The 15,183-nt window shown below is 38.7% G+C and overlaps 1 protein-coding gene across 4 annotated transcripts in view; it reads left to right on the top strand.

The window, feature by feature from the left end:
* The window catches only part of TECPR2 (tectonin beta-propeller repeat containing 2), a 42,967-nt gene that overhangs the window by 11,453 nt on the left and 16,331 nt on the right, over positions 1-15,183 (top strand). For all 4 annotated transcript variants that reach the window (XM_053980970.1, XM_053980973.1, XM_053980971.1 and 1 more), the window contains exons 9-17: positions 15-476; positions 1,069-2,069; positions 3,431-3,614; positions 5,405-5,578; positions 7,724-7,904; positions 9,350-9,491; positions 10,711-10,951; positions 11,704-11,793; positions 12,637-12,870. In XM_053980970.1, the coding sequence (XP_053836945.1) occupies positions 15-476; positions 1,069-2,069; positions 3,431-3,614; positions 5,405-5,578; positions 7,724-7,904; positions 9,350-9,491; positions 10,711-10,951; positions 11,704-11,793; positions 12,637-12,870 (2,709 nt within the window). The remainder of the gene's footprint in view (positions 1-14; positions 477-1,068; positions 2,070-3,430; positions 3,615-5,404; positions 5,579-7,723; positions 7,905-9,349; positions 9,492-10,710; positions 10,952-11,703; positions 11,794-12,636; positions 12,871-15,183) is intronic.

Here is a 15,183-nt window from a genome sequence, read left to right as displayed (position 1 = left end):
TTGGACAATTTCAGATGTGAATTCAAATTTGTCAAATCCTTTAACAGATACAAGTCCTAAATTGCTGACCCCATCATCAATAGTTTCATCTGTATCATCCAGCCCTTCAGTGGAAACAGAAAAAAAAATGGTTACTTCCCCTTCAGTTACTGGTGATAAAATTGGCACTTCTTCAGTGAAAAATGATCTGGAAACTCCAGCACTATCAGAGAAAAGTTTTGATAGAGTGGGAGACTTGAGCAATGAAGCCAGGAAAAGGGGCTGCTCTGTAGTGAGTGAATCACGGAGCAGGAGCAGCTCTGTGAACTCTGTGGACAGTGGCTCGAGCTTTATGATGTGTGCAGACCAACTTCCAGAAACTCAGAGAGATGGTCAACTTTCTTCACAACGGTTCAGCACCATCAGCTCTGAAGATTTTGATCAAGAACTTATTGTAAAGCCAATTAAGGTGAAAAAGAAAAAAAAGAAGAAACAGGGTAGGTGGAGCAGAGCTTTCCCTGACACTGCAGGTTGTTAGAGCACGTTATGTGAAAGAGTCTGTGTTTGGCAGGCTTCCTGTATACTGTGGTGTTGTGCTTCTGAAATGGCTGAGGGGTTGTGATGAGCCATTTCTGTTTACGATGAAAATCTTTATGGGGTGAAGTCTTTTTAGATGTGTTAGGAGTTTATTTCTTTTGTTTTGCTTTATGTAAACATGCTTTGAGTTCTAATGTATTCGTTAGTGGGACCATACAGTGGAATCTGTGTCCAGTTTTATGTTGGAATTGTGTAATATCTATTCATCCCATTCAGAATATTTGGCAGTGTCTTTCTTAGCCATCCTCTTTAGTTTGATGAAGTAGTGTTAGTACTCAGTTATTTTAACTGTTTACTGTATTAGGACTTTTTTTGGCTTTATATGTATCATTTAATGTTAAAGTTAAAAAAATTCAGTATGGTTAAAATTTTGGTTTAGCTTTGTTCTTCCTCCAGTTCTAAAAATATTTTAATTTCTTACTTGGCACTGGGATTTAATAGATCTTATTAATATTGCTTTTCTCCTTTTTTCGTGTGTGTGTGTGATAACAGAAAATGGGACAAGGAGAAGCCACAGCTCTCTGGAAGGCACACCAATTTATGAGCGTCAGCTTTCTGGTGACAGTCCACATTCCTTGAATGCAGACTCCTTTTCCATGACTTCCAGCATAATGAGTGGCAGCATTGATCATTTGAGTACTGGATCTCCAGATCACGAAAGTATGTTCAGTATGGAGTCCCATACAATCTTGCAGGAAGATAATGGTTCAGAAACTTTCAGTGTCCTGCAGTCTCCTGAGTCAGCAAATGTACTAATTAATGAAGAAAATGGAGATGTGACTGATTTACAGAAACTTCCAAACAGTGACAGTGGCATGGGTTCTTCAGCTGTTATAGATATTTTGACATCTGCATCTCCTCTGATGCTCACGGAAGACTTGACAAGCAGTGTTGGTGGTGAATGTAATGGTGGTGTGGTTTTGGCAAGCAATGAATGCTGTCCTGGAAAGCTGAGCCAGGAGGAGGAGGAGGAGCAGGATTTTCCTACATTGTCTAAAATAGGTGAAGACTTGGATAAAATGAAGCTGCAGGATACTGAAAAATCTTCTGAAGATCCAGACCTTACAGACCAGATGTTTTTGGAATGTGACAGTGTACTTGGTGTCCAGACATCCCTGACACCAAAGGAAAGTGATGAAACTGGTAAGGAAGACCAACAGCAGCTCTCTCTAATCCACAGTGCTCTGTCAGACCCTTCTGCACTCCAGTGTGAAATCTCTGACGATGTTCATTCAGATAACTGTTCCATTTCTGGGTGGAATTTTGAAAGTGCAATCAAAGCTAAATGTAGTACTAGCACTGCTGAAAGGGTAGCAGACACTCATGAAAGTAAGACTGAAAAATCTGCCTCAAGTGATGAGGAGGATATTTATGGACACGGATTACCATATTCATCCTCGGAGACCAGCATGCCTGAAGTTGGTGCTGTGCCTGGTGCACAGGATGTAGCCAAGATAAGCCTAGATGAAATGGTGCTGTTAAAATCTGATCAGGTATGTATTTTCAGTTTAATTTAAGTCTCTTTAACCTTAAAAAGAAACAGCTTTTGAAAAGAAACATTCCTGCAATTACTGTCCTTTATATCTTTAGGAGAACAATTTTTTTTTTTACTTGATTCAGTACACAAGTAAAGTATAAAGCCAAACAACAGTATGTGTTGTAACTCTTAAAAAATGTGATGTATCTGACTTCAAAATGGGTGATGTGTGCTTGCAATGCAAAGAAGCTGTTCTGGCTGTATTATTCCCAGCTCAACAAAAATGCTGTTAGAACCCCATCCATTAAAGAGTGAAGAGTAAAACCCAGTCACGCTCAAAGGCTGCTGCTTGTTTGGATCTCTAGTAGTTCTAATTCTGTGTGATGCTGTTCCCAAATTCAGCTCACTTCATGAAGAATTAATGCTAATTATCTCACATGGCTGGCTTCTGCTTAAGGATAATTTTACCTCTAAATACTCAGAATGAGGATTAGTCTTTGCCCCCTAGCCAGCAGTAGTTAGTACTGTTTAAAATGTTGACAGTTTCCTTCTTCTGTTTTCACTCTTTCCTTCATAGTTATTTTGTGGGTAATCTTCATATATACTATAGAAAAGAAGTACTAAAGTTGCAAAATCTGCAAAATTGCCAGAATCACTGGGACTTTTAGCAGAAGTCTTAAGAAGGAGGTGCAGTTCTTGTAGGGTGGGGGATATGGTTTCTTTTAGATCTGTAACAGCCTTGTACTGAGATCAACCAAGTATTCTTTCATAAAGGTTGAGTTTTAAGTTGATGGTGTCCTACCTACTGACAACTGCAGCCCAAAGTGCAGAAGATTTTTGTTTCAGGTTATGGTATTCTTACACTCTGTCATGTTCAGAAACCTTCCCTGGTAATGTATGCAGTGCTTGAGTTCACCTCATGGAAGCAATCAAAATTTAAGAGAGCAGGCTGGAAACCAGATTTCTGCAAGATGTGGCTCCTCTACCATACAGAGAGTACCAGAGTTGGGTATTCAGCTGTTTCTGCCCTTCAGCTGTCTTGTTGCCTTTGCTCATCACTTCCTAGACAATGAATAATTTCCTGGACTACAGGCAGGCTGTACATTTTTATATATTCCTTCTTTGGAGCTGGATGATGGGGTGGAGGGGTTTATTTTTTTGCTAAATCTGTTGTTTGAGCAGTTTCATTGTGCACATACATCCTTAGAGAACAGTGACAGATGTAGTTTTATTTTACACAAGGCAAATTTATTCATTGATTAAAGTACTTAAGTTTAGCTTTTTTAAAATCAGAATGTGGGAGCTGCTGTTCTTACATACCCATTTTCTTAGGCAGTTTGAAGACACCTGACACTGTTCTGACTCTACAGTTTTTAGTTTGCAGAGAGCTGGATGGGATACTCTGGCCCTGGATATGGCATCCTGAGCTTGGTTGTCTCAGAAAAATACATTTGGTGCCTGGACTACCGAGGCAGCCTGTACTGCAGTCCCCTTCCTGCGGCCGGGCTGCGCTGGCAGAAGTTTGAGGATGGAGTTCAGCAAGTGGCAGTTTCCCCTTCAGGTAGGTTGCCTTCTGCTGCACTATTGCCTTGTAAATATAAAACTTGGATAGATTTGGGCATTTTCTGTGTTTTTTCGTGGTTTTTTTGGTTGGTTTTTTGTGGGTTTTTTTTTTTTTTTTTTTTTTTTTTTTAGTATGTTATTATTTAATTAGGTGAAACTTGTCACCTTTATCAGGTTACGTATATAGTTGAGTGCATATGTAATTTCCACACAGGCAGTTCATGGTTTGTTTGTTTTTTTCAAATCAATTACTTCCAGAAACTTGGTTGTTCAGGGCTTGTTTCATGTAAAAGTAGTGTGTTGGTTTGGATTCCTTTTTGTTTGTTTTTTTTTTTTAAATAGTCACAGTTGTACGACTGCATCTTCACTACCTCTGCATCCCACGTTCTAGTTTAAGTTGCTGTGTTTCTAGTAGGTTCCCATTACATTTTGGGAGGTTTTCAACATGCATTTATTTGCCTGGTTAAAGTGAACTTCAGAAGTAACAGTTTAGTGGTAGGCAGAGAAGAGCTTATTGTCTATAGAAAACCTTGATTTTTGTTACAGAGCTATAGAAGTTCTTGGCTGTGAGGGTGGTGAGGCACAGGAAGAGGTTGCCCAGAGAAACTGTGGATGCCCCATCCCTGGAAGTGTTCAAGGCCAGGCTGGATGAGGCCTTCAGCAATCTGGTCAAGTGAGAGGTGTCCCTGCCCTGGCAGGGGGGTTGGAACTAGATGATCTTTAAGATCCCTTCCCACCCAAACCATTCTGTGATTCACAATTTTAAAGTTCTTTTTCTTGTAAGTGTAGAATTGGCTTTGTGTATGCGTGGGTTGGTTGATTTGATTTCTTTTAAAATACTGAAGAAAAAAACTTTGAAGTTTTAGTACATTTGCATATGCATTTGTTCTGGATGGTTGTGAATGAGGATTATGTTGGCTTAAAATTAAGCAGGTTTTGGTTATAAACTTGCGTCACATTTGGCCTTCCAGATTGTTCCAGGACTGGAGTGAAAATACAAAGTTTCTCAGCCATTTTAATTTCTTTGTCTCCTGCCTTGCCACTGCTTTTATTCCTTGTCATTTCTAAAAGCACGTGTCAGTCTTCCCTTCTGTCTGTAGGGGAAGACTTGCTATCTGTTTTAAGAAGAAAATTCTGTTTGATCTGTCACTGAGCTTTGCAATAGCCAGAACAATTTGAGAGTACTTGAAGTGTGGGTTCATCCAGCTCAATATCTTACCCTTAAAAGTGGTCCAACAGGGTTCCTGCACAAAAGTGAAAGGCATAGGCATGTGTCATATTTGCCCTTGGTAGTTTCAAGCTACAGTTGTTGGTGGCTCAAATTGCCTGGGCAAAAAGGTTGTTCCTCTGCATTTCTTATCCTTCAGTTCCAGGAATTCACCGAGCTTTTCACTGAATCTGTGGAAGTTTCTAGCATCCACAGTTTGCCATGGATGTGTTAATGTGGGAGCATATTAACCACAACATGTTAAAATGGAATTAAATGCAACTTTGTGGAATCATTCAAAGGAAATTAATATGACAGTGTACTGTTCTGGTACAAGCCAGCAGTTAAGTTTGGAGTTCCATTTGGTTTTCTTTTTTTAAGATATTATTATATCTTAGAAGTCAGTAACTGTTCTGGTCTTGCTTTAAAAATTGTAAGGGCTTTTTAAACTTGCATTTTTGTTTAATGCTATTGATTTGCTTTTCCCCTCCTATTAGTTTAGATGTAGCTAGGACATGTCACCTGTGACTGTTGCAGTAATTGCTGAGTGCTGTTATGTTCTTTCTTTGCTTCTCTTACAGGGACTCTTCTCTGGAAGATTGAACAGAAGACAAACAAAGCTTTTGCCTGTGGAAAAGTAACTATAAAAGGAAAACGGCACTGGTATGAGGCTTTACCTCAGGCTGTATTTGTAGCTCTAAGTGATGACACTGCCTGGATTATCAGAACAAATGGAGATCTGTATCTGCAAACAGGTACCTGTATTAACTACAGGCTCCTTGAATTGTTGTGGGCTGAGATTATTAGATTTCAAGTCTATAGGATGATGGCAATTTGCTATAAATGTTATTCACAGCCAGGACATAATGAAATCTTTTTATCTTTTTATCTTTATTCCAAGTGTTGAGAAACACTTGGAAACAGTTGTGAGATTTTGTGTAATTAGAAGAGTGGAAAAGCCAGTTCATGGCCACTTGTTTTGTGTGTGTCAAGTGGAGTATATACAGTACAGAGAGTTTATGGCATGAGGAAGATATGAGATGGATGGAGGTAAATGGAAAGGTCTTATAAAAAGTAACAAAATAATATCCTTGCCTTGAAAGTGGTGTGGTGCACTGAAACAACTCAGCCTTAAGTGGGCAGAATACAGAAAAGTAGAAGCTTTGTGTTTTGAAAAAGCACAGATCTCTAGAAGGTAAGAGTTACCACTTGATAATGACAGGAAGGTCTTCTGAGACCTTCTGAGACCTGAGAAGATGGTGAAGTGATTTGGAAGTATAGACAAGTGGTATGTGTTTTATGTGATAGGGAAAGCAAAGCCATGGGGGAATAGAATGGCCTGTGGAGGAGGAATCTGCAGCTGCCTTCTTCCTGGATGTGAATGAGGCCCAAACTGGAAGAAGGGCTAGTGTAGTGGCAACTTTGAAGTCGTGGCCTTAGTTTTAAGTTCTTCAGAAGAGGATGTATTTGGAAGGTGTTATGCAGACAATATTCAGGCTAAATGCAAGCAGCTAGGATGAAGGATGGTAGTACTAGTTTCAGAGTTAAGGGAGAAAAGTATCAAGGACTCTTGGGCATGTGAGGCTTGCAAAGAGAGCTGAGTTACTAAGGAAAAATTACCGATAACATGATGAAGGAATTACTGGTGAAGGAAGAGGAGGACTGGGTTAAGGGCAAACTGTATAAGAACAGAAAGAGGACACCATGTCTGAGTGGCTATCAAAATTCTTAGTTACCCTTCATTTAATTTTGGCACTCTTGTAATTTCTCTTTTAGGTTTAGTTACTGTAGCAAAATGCAAAAATTCTTTGTGATTAAGAAAACTGTTTTAAGTACACATCACTGTTTCAAAGACACTCTATTAAAATTGGTTTTTTTTTTTAGTTAAGAAGCCTGCCCATGGTCACATGCATACTGTCAATAGGCATGGATAGTGGTGATGGAGAGTAAATTTTGGATGCTTATCATACAGGGCTCTGTGGAGTTTTGCATCAATCTTTTTCTTCCCTTTGAGAGATCGGTTTGATTACATCAGCTTACATTCTGCTGTTCTTAGGCTTCCAAATTTGTCTTTTGATGCAAAAAATAAATTCTCAGTATATCAGTCTTCCTAATGAGAGGCAGCCAGTGGAAATTGTTTCTCCAGGATCTTTTCATTCCCTTCACTGTCTTTTGTAACATAACAAAGTGTGTGCTCAGAGGTTTAGAAATGAGTGTTCTTGTTGGTCTAGAATATATCATACACGTGAGTCTGTTCATACTGGCTTTGGCAGCATGAGGAGATGAAGCAAAAGCTCTGTCTCCCGAGATGTTTCACATGCAGTTTCATATGTGTAAATCAAGCTTCACTGTAATCATAAAGAAGACATGTTCCTGTAGATTAGATGTAGAAATGTGTGCAAACTGCCTGTAAATCTACCAGAACCTCTCTGCTCCTTTCAGTACTATACACCGTGGCATGCTCTTTTGTAATTGCTCTGCTGTCACTACTCAGATCAGGTTGCTTCTCTCCCTGGCATGTTTTGGGCAAAAGTTCTTCCATTACTGGCTTTTTCTTTGACACTTCTGTCAGCTCTAATAGAGATTTTATAAATGGAGATTCCTGGTGCTGACACTAGAGGGAGAAAAGGAACAGAAATGACAGGACTGGACATGCACTGTGCAGGATGTTGAAGGATGTACAGTGTCTTGTTTTTTAAAATGTAAAGTCAGCTATATTAGAGGAAATTATTAGCATTAATAGAAAGAACAGTCACTCAAGGAAATTGTGATCAAATGACAAATGTTAGCATGTCAAGGAGATTCCCTTCTGCATTTTCTTTTATTGAGTTGCTTTATCTCTTTCCTTTTTGTTGCAAAAACCAAAGTTTGTAAAGCAATCCTCATTTTCTGATTTCTAGGCCTGAGTGTGGATCGTCCTTGTGCCCGAGCAGTAAAGGTTGACTGCCCTTATCCACTGTCACAGGTCACATCCAGAAATAATGTGGTGTGGGCTCTGAGCGAGCAGCGGGCGCTGCTGTACCGGGAGGGAGTGCGCAGCTTTTGTCCTGAAGGAGAGCAGTGGAAGAGTGACATTGTCAGGTAGTAACTCTGGTGGGACGTGCTGGGCATGACCAGAATGACACAAATAATTGTGCTGGAGCTCCTTGATGTTTGAAAAAGTATTACCTGAGCTCGTGTGTCTATATACCACTGTGTGTGTGTCTGTATATGTATTTTAGCTGTCTGTCTATACTTCCTTCCTTCCTTCCTGCCAGCCAGCCATCCATGACTGCTATGTAATGAAAGGAATTGTCATAAACAGAAGCAGGTTTAAAGAGTGAGAAAAAATGTAAAATATCTTTATAATGTCTGTCAACATGATTTTTTATTAAATATTGCTTCTTTAATCTGTGGCATAATGTTTTTGAGGAGCTCTCCAGTTTTGAGAGGGTTTTTTTTTTTTTTCTTTTTTTTTTTCCCCCATGAGATTAAATGCATTTTCTTGGTCATCCACACAGCTGGATAACACTTCTGCACTCCTCAGCCACAGGTTTTTATAAATATTTTGTGTAGTTGGTATTTAGCTTTGTAGTTGATCCTATGCTCATGGTAGTTCCTTTGTGATAAAGTTAAAAGCACTGAGTCTCTACTGCTGGCGTTTAGAATGTAGAATTTGGTGTCTCTTGTGACATCAGCCTGGTGCAAGTTTAGGAAGAAATTCAAGTTCTTCTTGTCAGGAGATTTTATCTGCTGAATATCCTATTGTGAAACCTTAACTTGTGCTACCTCCCAGCCTGGTATTATTGAACAGTCTGAGAAACTACAGTGTCTTTGTTCAAATGTGAAATTTGCTTGTACTCTCATGAGTTTGTTTAATGAAAATACCTGCTGACCTACACCTTAGGTACATTTCATGTTCTTGGGCTTTGTGTTAAAATTGCAGAAGGCAGTCACTATTTGTTCTTAAATTGTCAAGAAAGGTTATCTGAAAGAGCTAGCATTGTTTGCTACCTTTTCAGTGTCTGATATGATCACCTGACCCTGTTTTCTGAGCTTGAAAGTCATTTACTTATGCAGGAAACATACAGTCCTGAATTCAGCATTTATCTCTGTCACATAGTTAAGTTTTCTCTTTGTGGTCCCTGAACTGCAGGTATTGTTCTCAGAACAGGTCAAGGAAGTTGAGGAGAAAGATTTATGAAGCTGTTTTATCAAAACCTTAAAGAACACAGCTCTTGATTGTTTATTTACTGAACAAAATAGGGCTTGTTTAGTTTTATTGTTATGTATCCAAGTTTCAAATCTTGAGTGATCTTTGAAGGACTTGTGGTCTTTGTTGTAGTTGTTGTTGAATATTTTTTACTTAAACAAATAAAATATAAAGTGCTGAATAACTGAAAATTTAATGTCAAATGTGGTTTTTAGCTTGTCCCCACTGAGTTTCATCTGTGTTAAACCATTAGTATTGTAGTAGCTTCCTTAAAATACCATTAACATAAATTTGAATTAAGGTTTTTAATATTTTTACTTGTTTGCATTTCCAGTGAAATGCAAGCTTTGGAACCAGTGTGCATAACCCTTGGCGATCAGCAGACATTATGGGCTTTGGATATCCATGGCAATCTCTGGTTCAGGACTGGTATAGTTTCAAAGAAACCACAAGGAGATGATAACCATTGGTGGCAAGTAGGCATTTTTTTATTTTGCTTTCAGTTTAGTCTTCTACCTTGGGTTGATTGTTTGTGTTGTTTTCCCACAAGATTCTAAGAAAAAAAATTAATTAATAGTACACTTTATTCAGTATATTTAAATTTCTGTATGGCTGTGGCTGAAATCCCCTTTCTGTGTCTGCTATAAAGAGGGAAAGAAAACCATCCCATGGTCATTCAGAGCAGCATTGCAGAAGCTTTCAAGAACACAAGAAATGCTCTGCCAGGTCATAGGACATGCTGTTGAAGCAGAGCATCAAATCTGACTGCTGAATGCAGCCTCCTCTCTTGTCTTTTAGTGCCCTTCCTTTTCCTTAGCTAGAGAAAATAAATAGTAAGTCACCATGCAAAAGAATGTGTTTTGCATTTTTCCATTCAGTTGAGGTTTCTTTGAGCCATGTGGAGCTGCTTGCTTCAGCCAGAGTTCATATGGGTGAAACCAGCTCAGTTACTGCAATTATTGTCTGGTATTGATTTGGGATTCCTGACTTTGGTTTCTCCAGCTTTTCTTGTTTTCTCCAGACATAGGGGTGGGAAAGAAGGGAGTACAAAAACAGTCTTACAGAAAATTTGTCTAGATGCTACCTTAGTGACAAGAATTTTGGTCTGTGTGCATGTATAATCCCTTTTTGCATGTGGGCATCATGAGTAGCTTGGCTTTGAGGATACTGGCAAAGAGCTGCTCTTTTTGTGCTCTTAGAATTTTCATTCCTTTCTAGGAGTATCCCAGAGTGTTGCCAACCTAGTTGTCCATGACAGAACTTGGGCAATTATTTATTTAGACCTCATTCTGCACTGTGAATTAAAATGTCCATGAGGTAGTTGCAAAGGAGTATTCCATTCAAGTTTGTCATGTGGTTTGAATTGCTACACTGTGCAGGTTTCTGTCTTCCTTTGGGAAATTGAAAATTCACCTCTTAGTTTGCAGAGTTTGGCATGTTTTTAGAGGGAGACATCCTAAAACAAAGGGCTGTCTTAAAATTCAGATTTCTAAATGGATTGTTGGATAGAAAGGAGTTGTATGCTGGTGTTTAATACTGATTATAGCTTGTTAGCAAGACAATTATTCAAAATCTACCATTATTATTTTTTCCTTTCCTACACTTTGAATTCTAAAAAAGCTTGTGGTAAAAGATTGTGCAGTTCACCCCACAGCTTAACTAATTATCAAGAGCACTTTTTCCTTTTTCCCCTAGGTAAGCATCACTGATTATGTAGTGTTTGACCAGTGCAGCCTGTTCCAGACCATAATCCAGGCAACTCACACGGTGGCAACAGCAGCTCAGGCACCTGTGGAGAAGGTGGCTGACAAGCTTCGAATGGCATTTTGGTCACAGCAGCTTCAGTGTCAGCCCAGCCTCCTCGGAGTCAATGGCAGTGGAGTCTGGATCTCTTCAGGCAAAAACGAATTCCATGTAGCAAAGGGAAACTTAATAGGTTGGTGTGCTTTTGCATCTTTATTTTTTTTTAAGTTAAGAATATTAAATAGAAGGAAATAAGTAACTACAACTCTGTCACCACAGAAATTACCCATGGCAAGTCAGGGCAGCTTTAACTTATTTAAAAATTAAATTAAATTATTCATTAGCATTTGGTCTTAAATACTTTCTCATTTAAAGGGAAATATTTTTCATGGAAAAGTCATTGTCGACCAGTGAACTGTGCACAAGTTACTGCTTTTAACACCTACATTTGTCTTTTCTCTAGGATAAAGCAATCTTAAGCTGCTGAACCTGTTTTATCTTGTACAGTGGAGTCTGGCTCATGATCAATGTGACTGTGCAAGACACTAATGTTATGGGTTTATAGTGCTAATAAATAGAGGGATTGCTTTATTTTTCTTGCTACAGTTCTCAAAATAGAATACATTTTTGGTACATTTCTTTGTAGGTAAACACTAACAGTACATCTAGGATATTGTTTAACCTCATAATCAAATTGGTCCCCTGTTGAAGACCATTAATATTCTTCTTTGTCTTCTGCATTCCCAGTTTCCTCTCTGTGTTTTTACATAGGTGTTGGGAGGAGGCTTCCCCCTCCCCCCAACAGTACTTTGAAAGATTTTCATAGACAATCTTGTCTAAAGTGTATTTAATAATCGATTGCAATTGAATTTCTTCTAAATTTGAAATAACAAATTTTAACAGAAAACAGTGTTTCCTATTAATGCCACTTTTCTTTCTTTCAAGGCACGTATTGGAATAATATTGTGCCTCGTGGTACTGCTTCTGCCACAAAATGGATTTTTGTGTTGGCTTCCCCAGCTTCATCTAATGAAGGTTGGTAAATCAACAGTGCAGGTGTATAATATGTGATTTTTAAACAGAGTGGAATCGATGGTGTAAGTAATTAAATATCCTGAATTACTTCAGATTTTGGTTGTCTTTTATGTTTGCAGGGATCTAAAATAGTTGAAGTAGGGTGGAAGTATATCTGTAAAACTACTGGAGATTAACGTAACATATTATTCACTCTTTGGTGTGGAGTGGCGTCCAACAGAGAAATGGGTGGTCCTCAGGAGCAGCAACTTCCTAAACTGCCAAAGCATGAATTGCCAGAATTTGTAATTGGAAGCTTCAGAGCATGCTTTGCTGAAATGCCTGCAGTAACCAAGTGCTTCTCCTGTGAGTGCAGTTACTGCAGCAAAATTGCCCATTATTGGTAAAAGTGAGACTCTGTCAGGGAATAGAACTGCTGGTTACAGTAGTTAGCAATTGCATTATCTAAGTAAACTGGCTTTAGTGGAAAAAATGTGGTTTAGAGCTGAAAAAGAATGCTGCTTTTCAAAGGCTATTATCAAGGATATAAAAGAGCAAAAGAATAAAGAGAGGTGATAGTGCACTGTTACATGTGTCTTCTCTCTTATTACTTCCTTCAAATGAAAAATTTCTTCAAATGAGATCACTTACTACTGCTTTTATTTGAGAAATGGAGTATTTAAGTGCCTAAATAAGGGCTTAGGATGTGTATTTGTACTTCAAAGCCTTACCCTTTGAGCATAGCCAAGAAGCTTTAGTTTTGCCATCAAATATACTGATAATTTTTTTCAGAAAAAGGAGATGTGTAAGCTTTCTCAGAGTGGATTAGGAATTATTTTAATAACAGAAATGTCCTTTCCACAGGAAGCTTTTTATGGCTGTGCCAAAGCAACAAGGATCTGTTTTGTGTCAGTGATCAGAACCCTCATTTTCGTCCTTCTACGGTGCAGCTGCCACCGGAGGCTGAAATAGTGCACTACTCTGCCTGCCAGGATGCCATTTGGGGCTTGGATAGTCACGGGCAGATATTCATCAGAACACTTTCCTCCAGCTGCCCAACAGGGATGCATTGGACAAAACTGGATCTCTCCCAACTAGGTATGCCATTTTTATTGAGTACCTATTTTCCAGAAGTATCTTTCAGTTTACTGATGTAGCATATCACATTTACTGGATTAAGTAGTACCTATTGGCAGGTGATTGTAAAATACCAGGAACAGATGTGGCTTTCAAAGAATTTTCTGTTTAGCCTTTTCCTGGAGGCAAGAAGTTTCCTGTTTGCAAGGTACTTGGTGTGTGTTCAGTGCATCTTGCAGTTGGTCAGTCTGACGTGGCTCAGCCTGACACGGTGCTGTGCAGGGGCTTCAGCAGTTTTAACTAGGCTGGCTCTTGTACCTCAGTGCAGCCATAAGCACCTGATCTAGGGCACAAACATCTGAATTTTATGGTTAAACACATTTTTAGCTCCTGCCAAGGAAGAATTATGCTCCAAGAGTTGAATCATTCATGAGTGATGCAGCTGATAACACTCATGTTCAGATTTATAGTGATGTAATCATTCAGCATAATGTTTAGAATGTGATGCTGATTAACTGCTCTTTTCATTTGCTTAGGTGCTTGACCATGATTTGATCATTGAAATGTAGTCACAGTTTGGAGTTTGGCTCGGGGGTAATCAGGTTATTTGCCAACTTCATGAGTAATATTCTCATCCGATTTTTTTCTTTAATAGTCTGACTGTTAGAACATTCTTACATTTGTGCTAATCTGCACTCCTGTTTCAAGTGAAGATAAAGGAAATTGAGACTATGCACCATTCTCTCACCATTTTAACAATAATTCAACTGGTTTGCATTTTTGATGGCAGTGTTCCGTTCATGACTGGTCTGATAACAGACAAGCAATTTTAACTTAAGGCTTAAGGAAAGGCAGACACAGCTAGCAGAGTTTAAGCCACATGTACGATTTTAGTGTATAGTTTATAAAATTTCATGGAAAAATTCTAAAACACGTCTTTTAAAATTAACTTGTTTTTCAGTTGTACACCAGTTATTTTTCAGATCTGATGAGTTGGTTCCAAATCACTCATCATACCAATAGTTTAAACACTGATACCTTTTACTTTTACTGACCTACAGGATAGATTTGGCCACTTTGTTCTTCTCATGTTCCTTAGTGTGGTTTGAAACTCTTCTCATAAACCACTGCTTTCTAACAGTTTAGACAGTAACTATTTAACTGAAAAAATAAGTAACTTCTGGACACTGTCTGAAAATCTCAAAAGAATTTATACAGGAAATCAGTGTAATTGGTGTTAGCTGACTGTAATACCTGGCCTGTGAACTTCAGCAGTTCAGAAATGAAACCTTTACATTCAGCTGTTCCTGTCAGCTCTGGCACATGGTGGTGGCAGAGAAGAGATTTGGGGTCAGGAAATATTCAAACACTCCACTGTACCTGTCACTGTGGGTTAGCACTGAAATGTGAAAATGTTTTAGGCATTTTTCCTCCATTTAATTGCATGTGGTACATCACATACTTAACAAGTGCACATCCATGGCTGTAATAGAAAAGCCTTTATTTGTTCTAAAGGGGCTGAAAAAATTGGAGAGTTATTGTGTCAAGTGTATGTTTAAGTTTACTCCAGAAACATTAGGATTGCGACTGCGGAGGGCAGGCAGGGTGGGAGCAACTTTCTGTAAAGTGCAGTTCAGAATTCCGTATGGAAGTGATGGGGTTTACCAGCATTAAGGTTGAAATATTCTTATTATGTTGGTAGTATCTTGCCTTTTACATTATGTACTGGGAGTAGCACCCAGTAGATTATTTTGATTAGCGTTCCACTATCACTGTCAAGGTTTCTAAACACAGTAGAATGACCTTTAGGTTTTAACAATAAACGATGCTGCTGGATCATGCTACTTGCTCTAGAACAGTTGGTGAATGTAGTTAACATGACCTTGCCATAAGACACAAATGGTAAGTGGGAGGAGGGAGAAACCCCAAAACATTTACATAAGGGTTGTGTTTTTGAATATCAAATTGTACTGTAGACGTAAATAATACCAGCTATGCCGAGTAGGTGATATGTGATTCCATGTTTGAGTGCCTGATGCTTGTCTGGATCAGAACACTTGGACAGCTGAGGTATCATGTGACAAAGCCATTGCTTTGAGACATACTTTATTAGAAGGAATACCGAGGTTTTAAGAAAGATTTTGGCTTTGCAGCTCAAAGTCAAGCCTCTGTCTACAGAAGAAAGTTGCTATAGATGTTGTCATCCCAAGCAGTAGAAGTTTTTGTTTGTCATTTTGGTTTTTATATGAAGCTGTCTGGTTAAAGGAAATTTTGGGATGAGATAGGTTGATTTCTATTCCTGCAATTCAGAAAATGAAATAATTTTGGTTAATG

This window comes from Vidua macroura, chromosome 6, assembly GCF_024509145.1.
Source record: "Vidua macroura isolate BioBank_ID:100142 chromosome 6, ASM2450914v1, whole genome shotgun sequence".
Classification (NCBI taxonomy): Eukaryota; Metazoa; Chordata; class Aves; order Passeriformes; family Viduidae; genus Vidua; species Vidua macroura.
The sequence above is the reverse complement of the archived record's forward strand: the minus strand, read 5'-3'. Positions and strand labels throughout refer to the sequence as shown.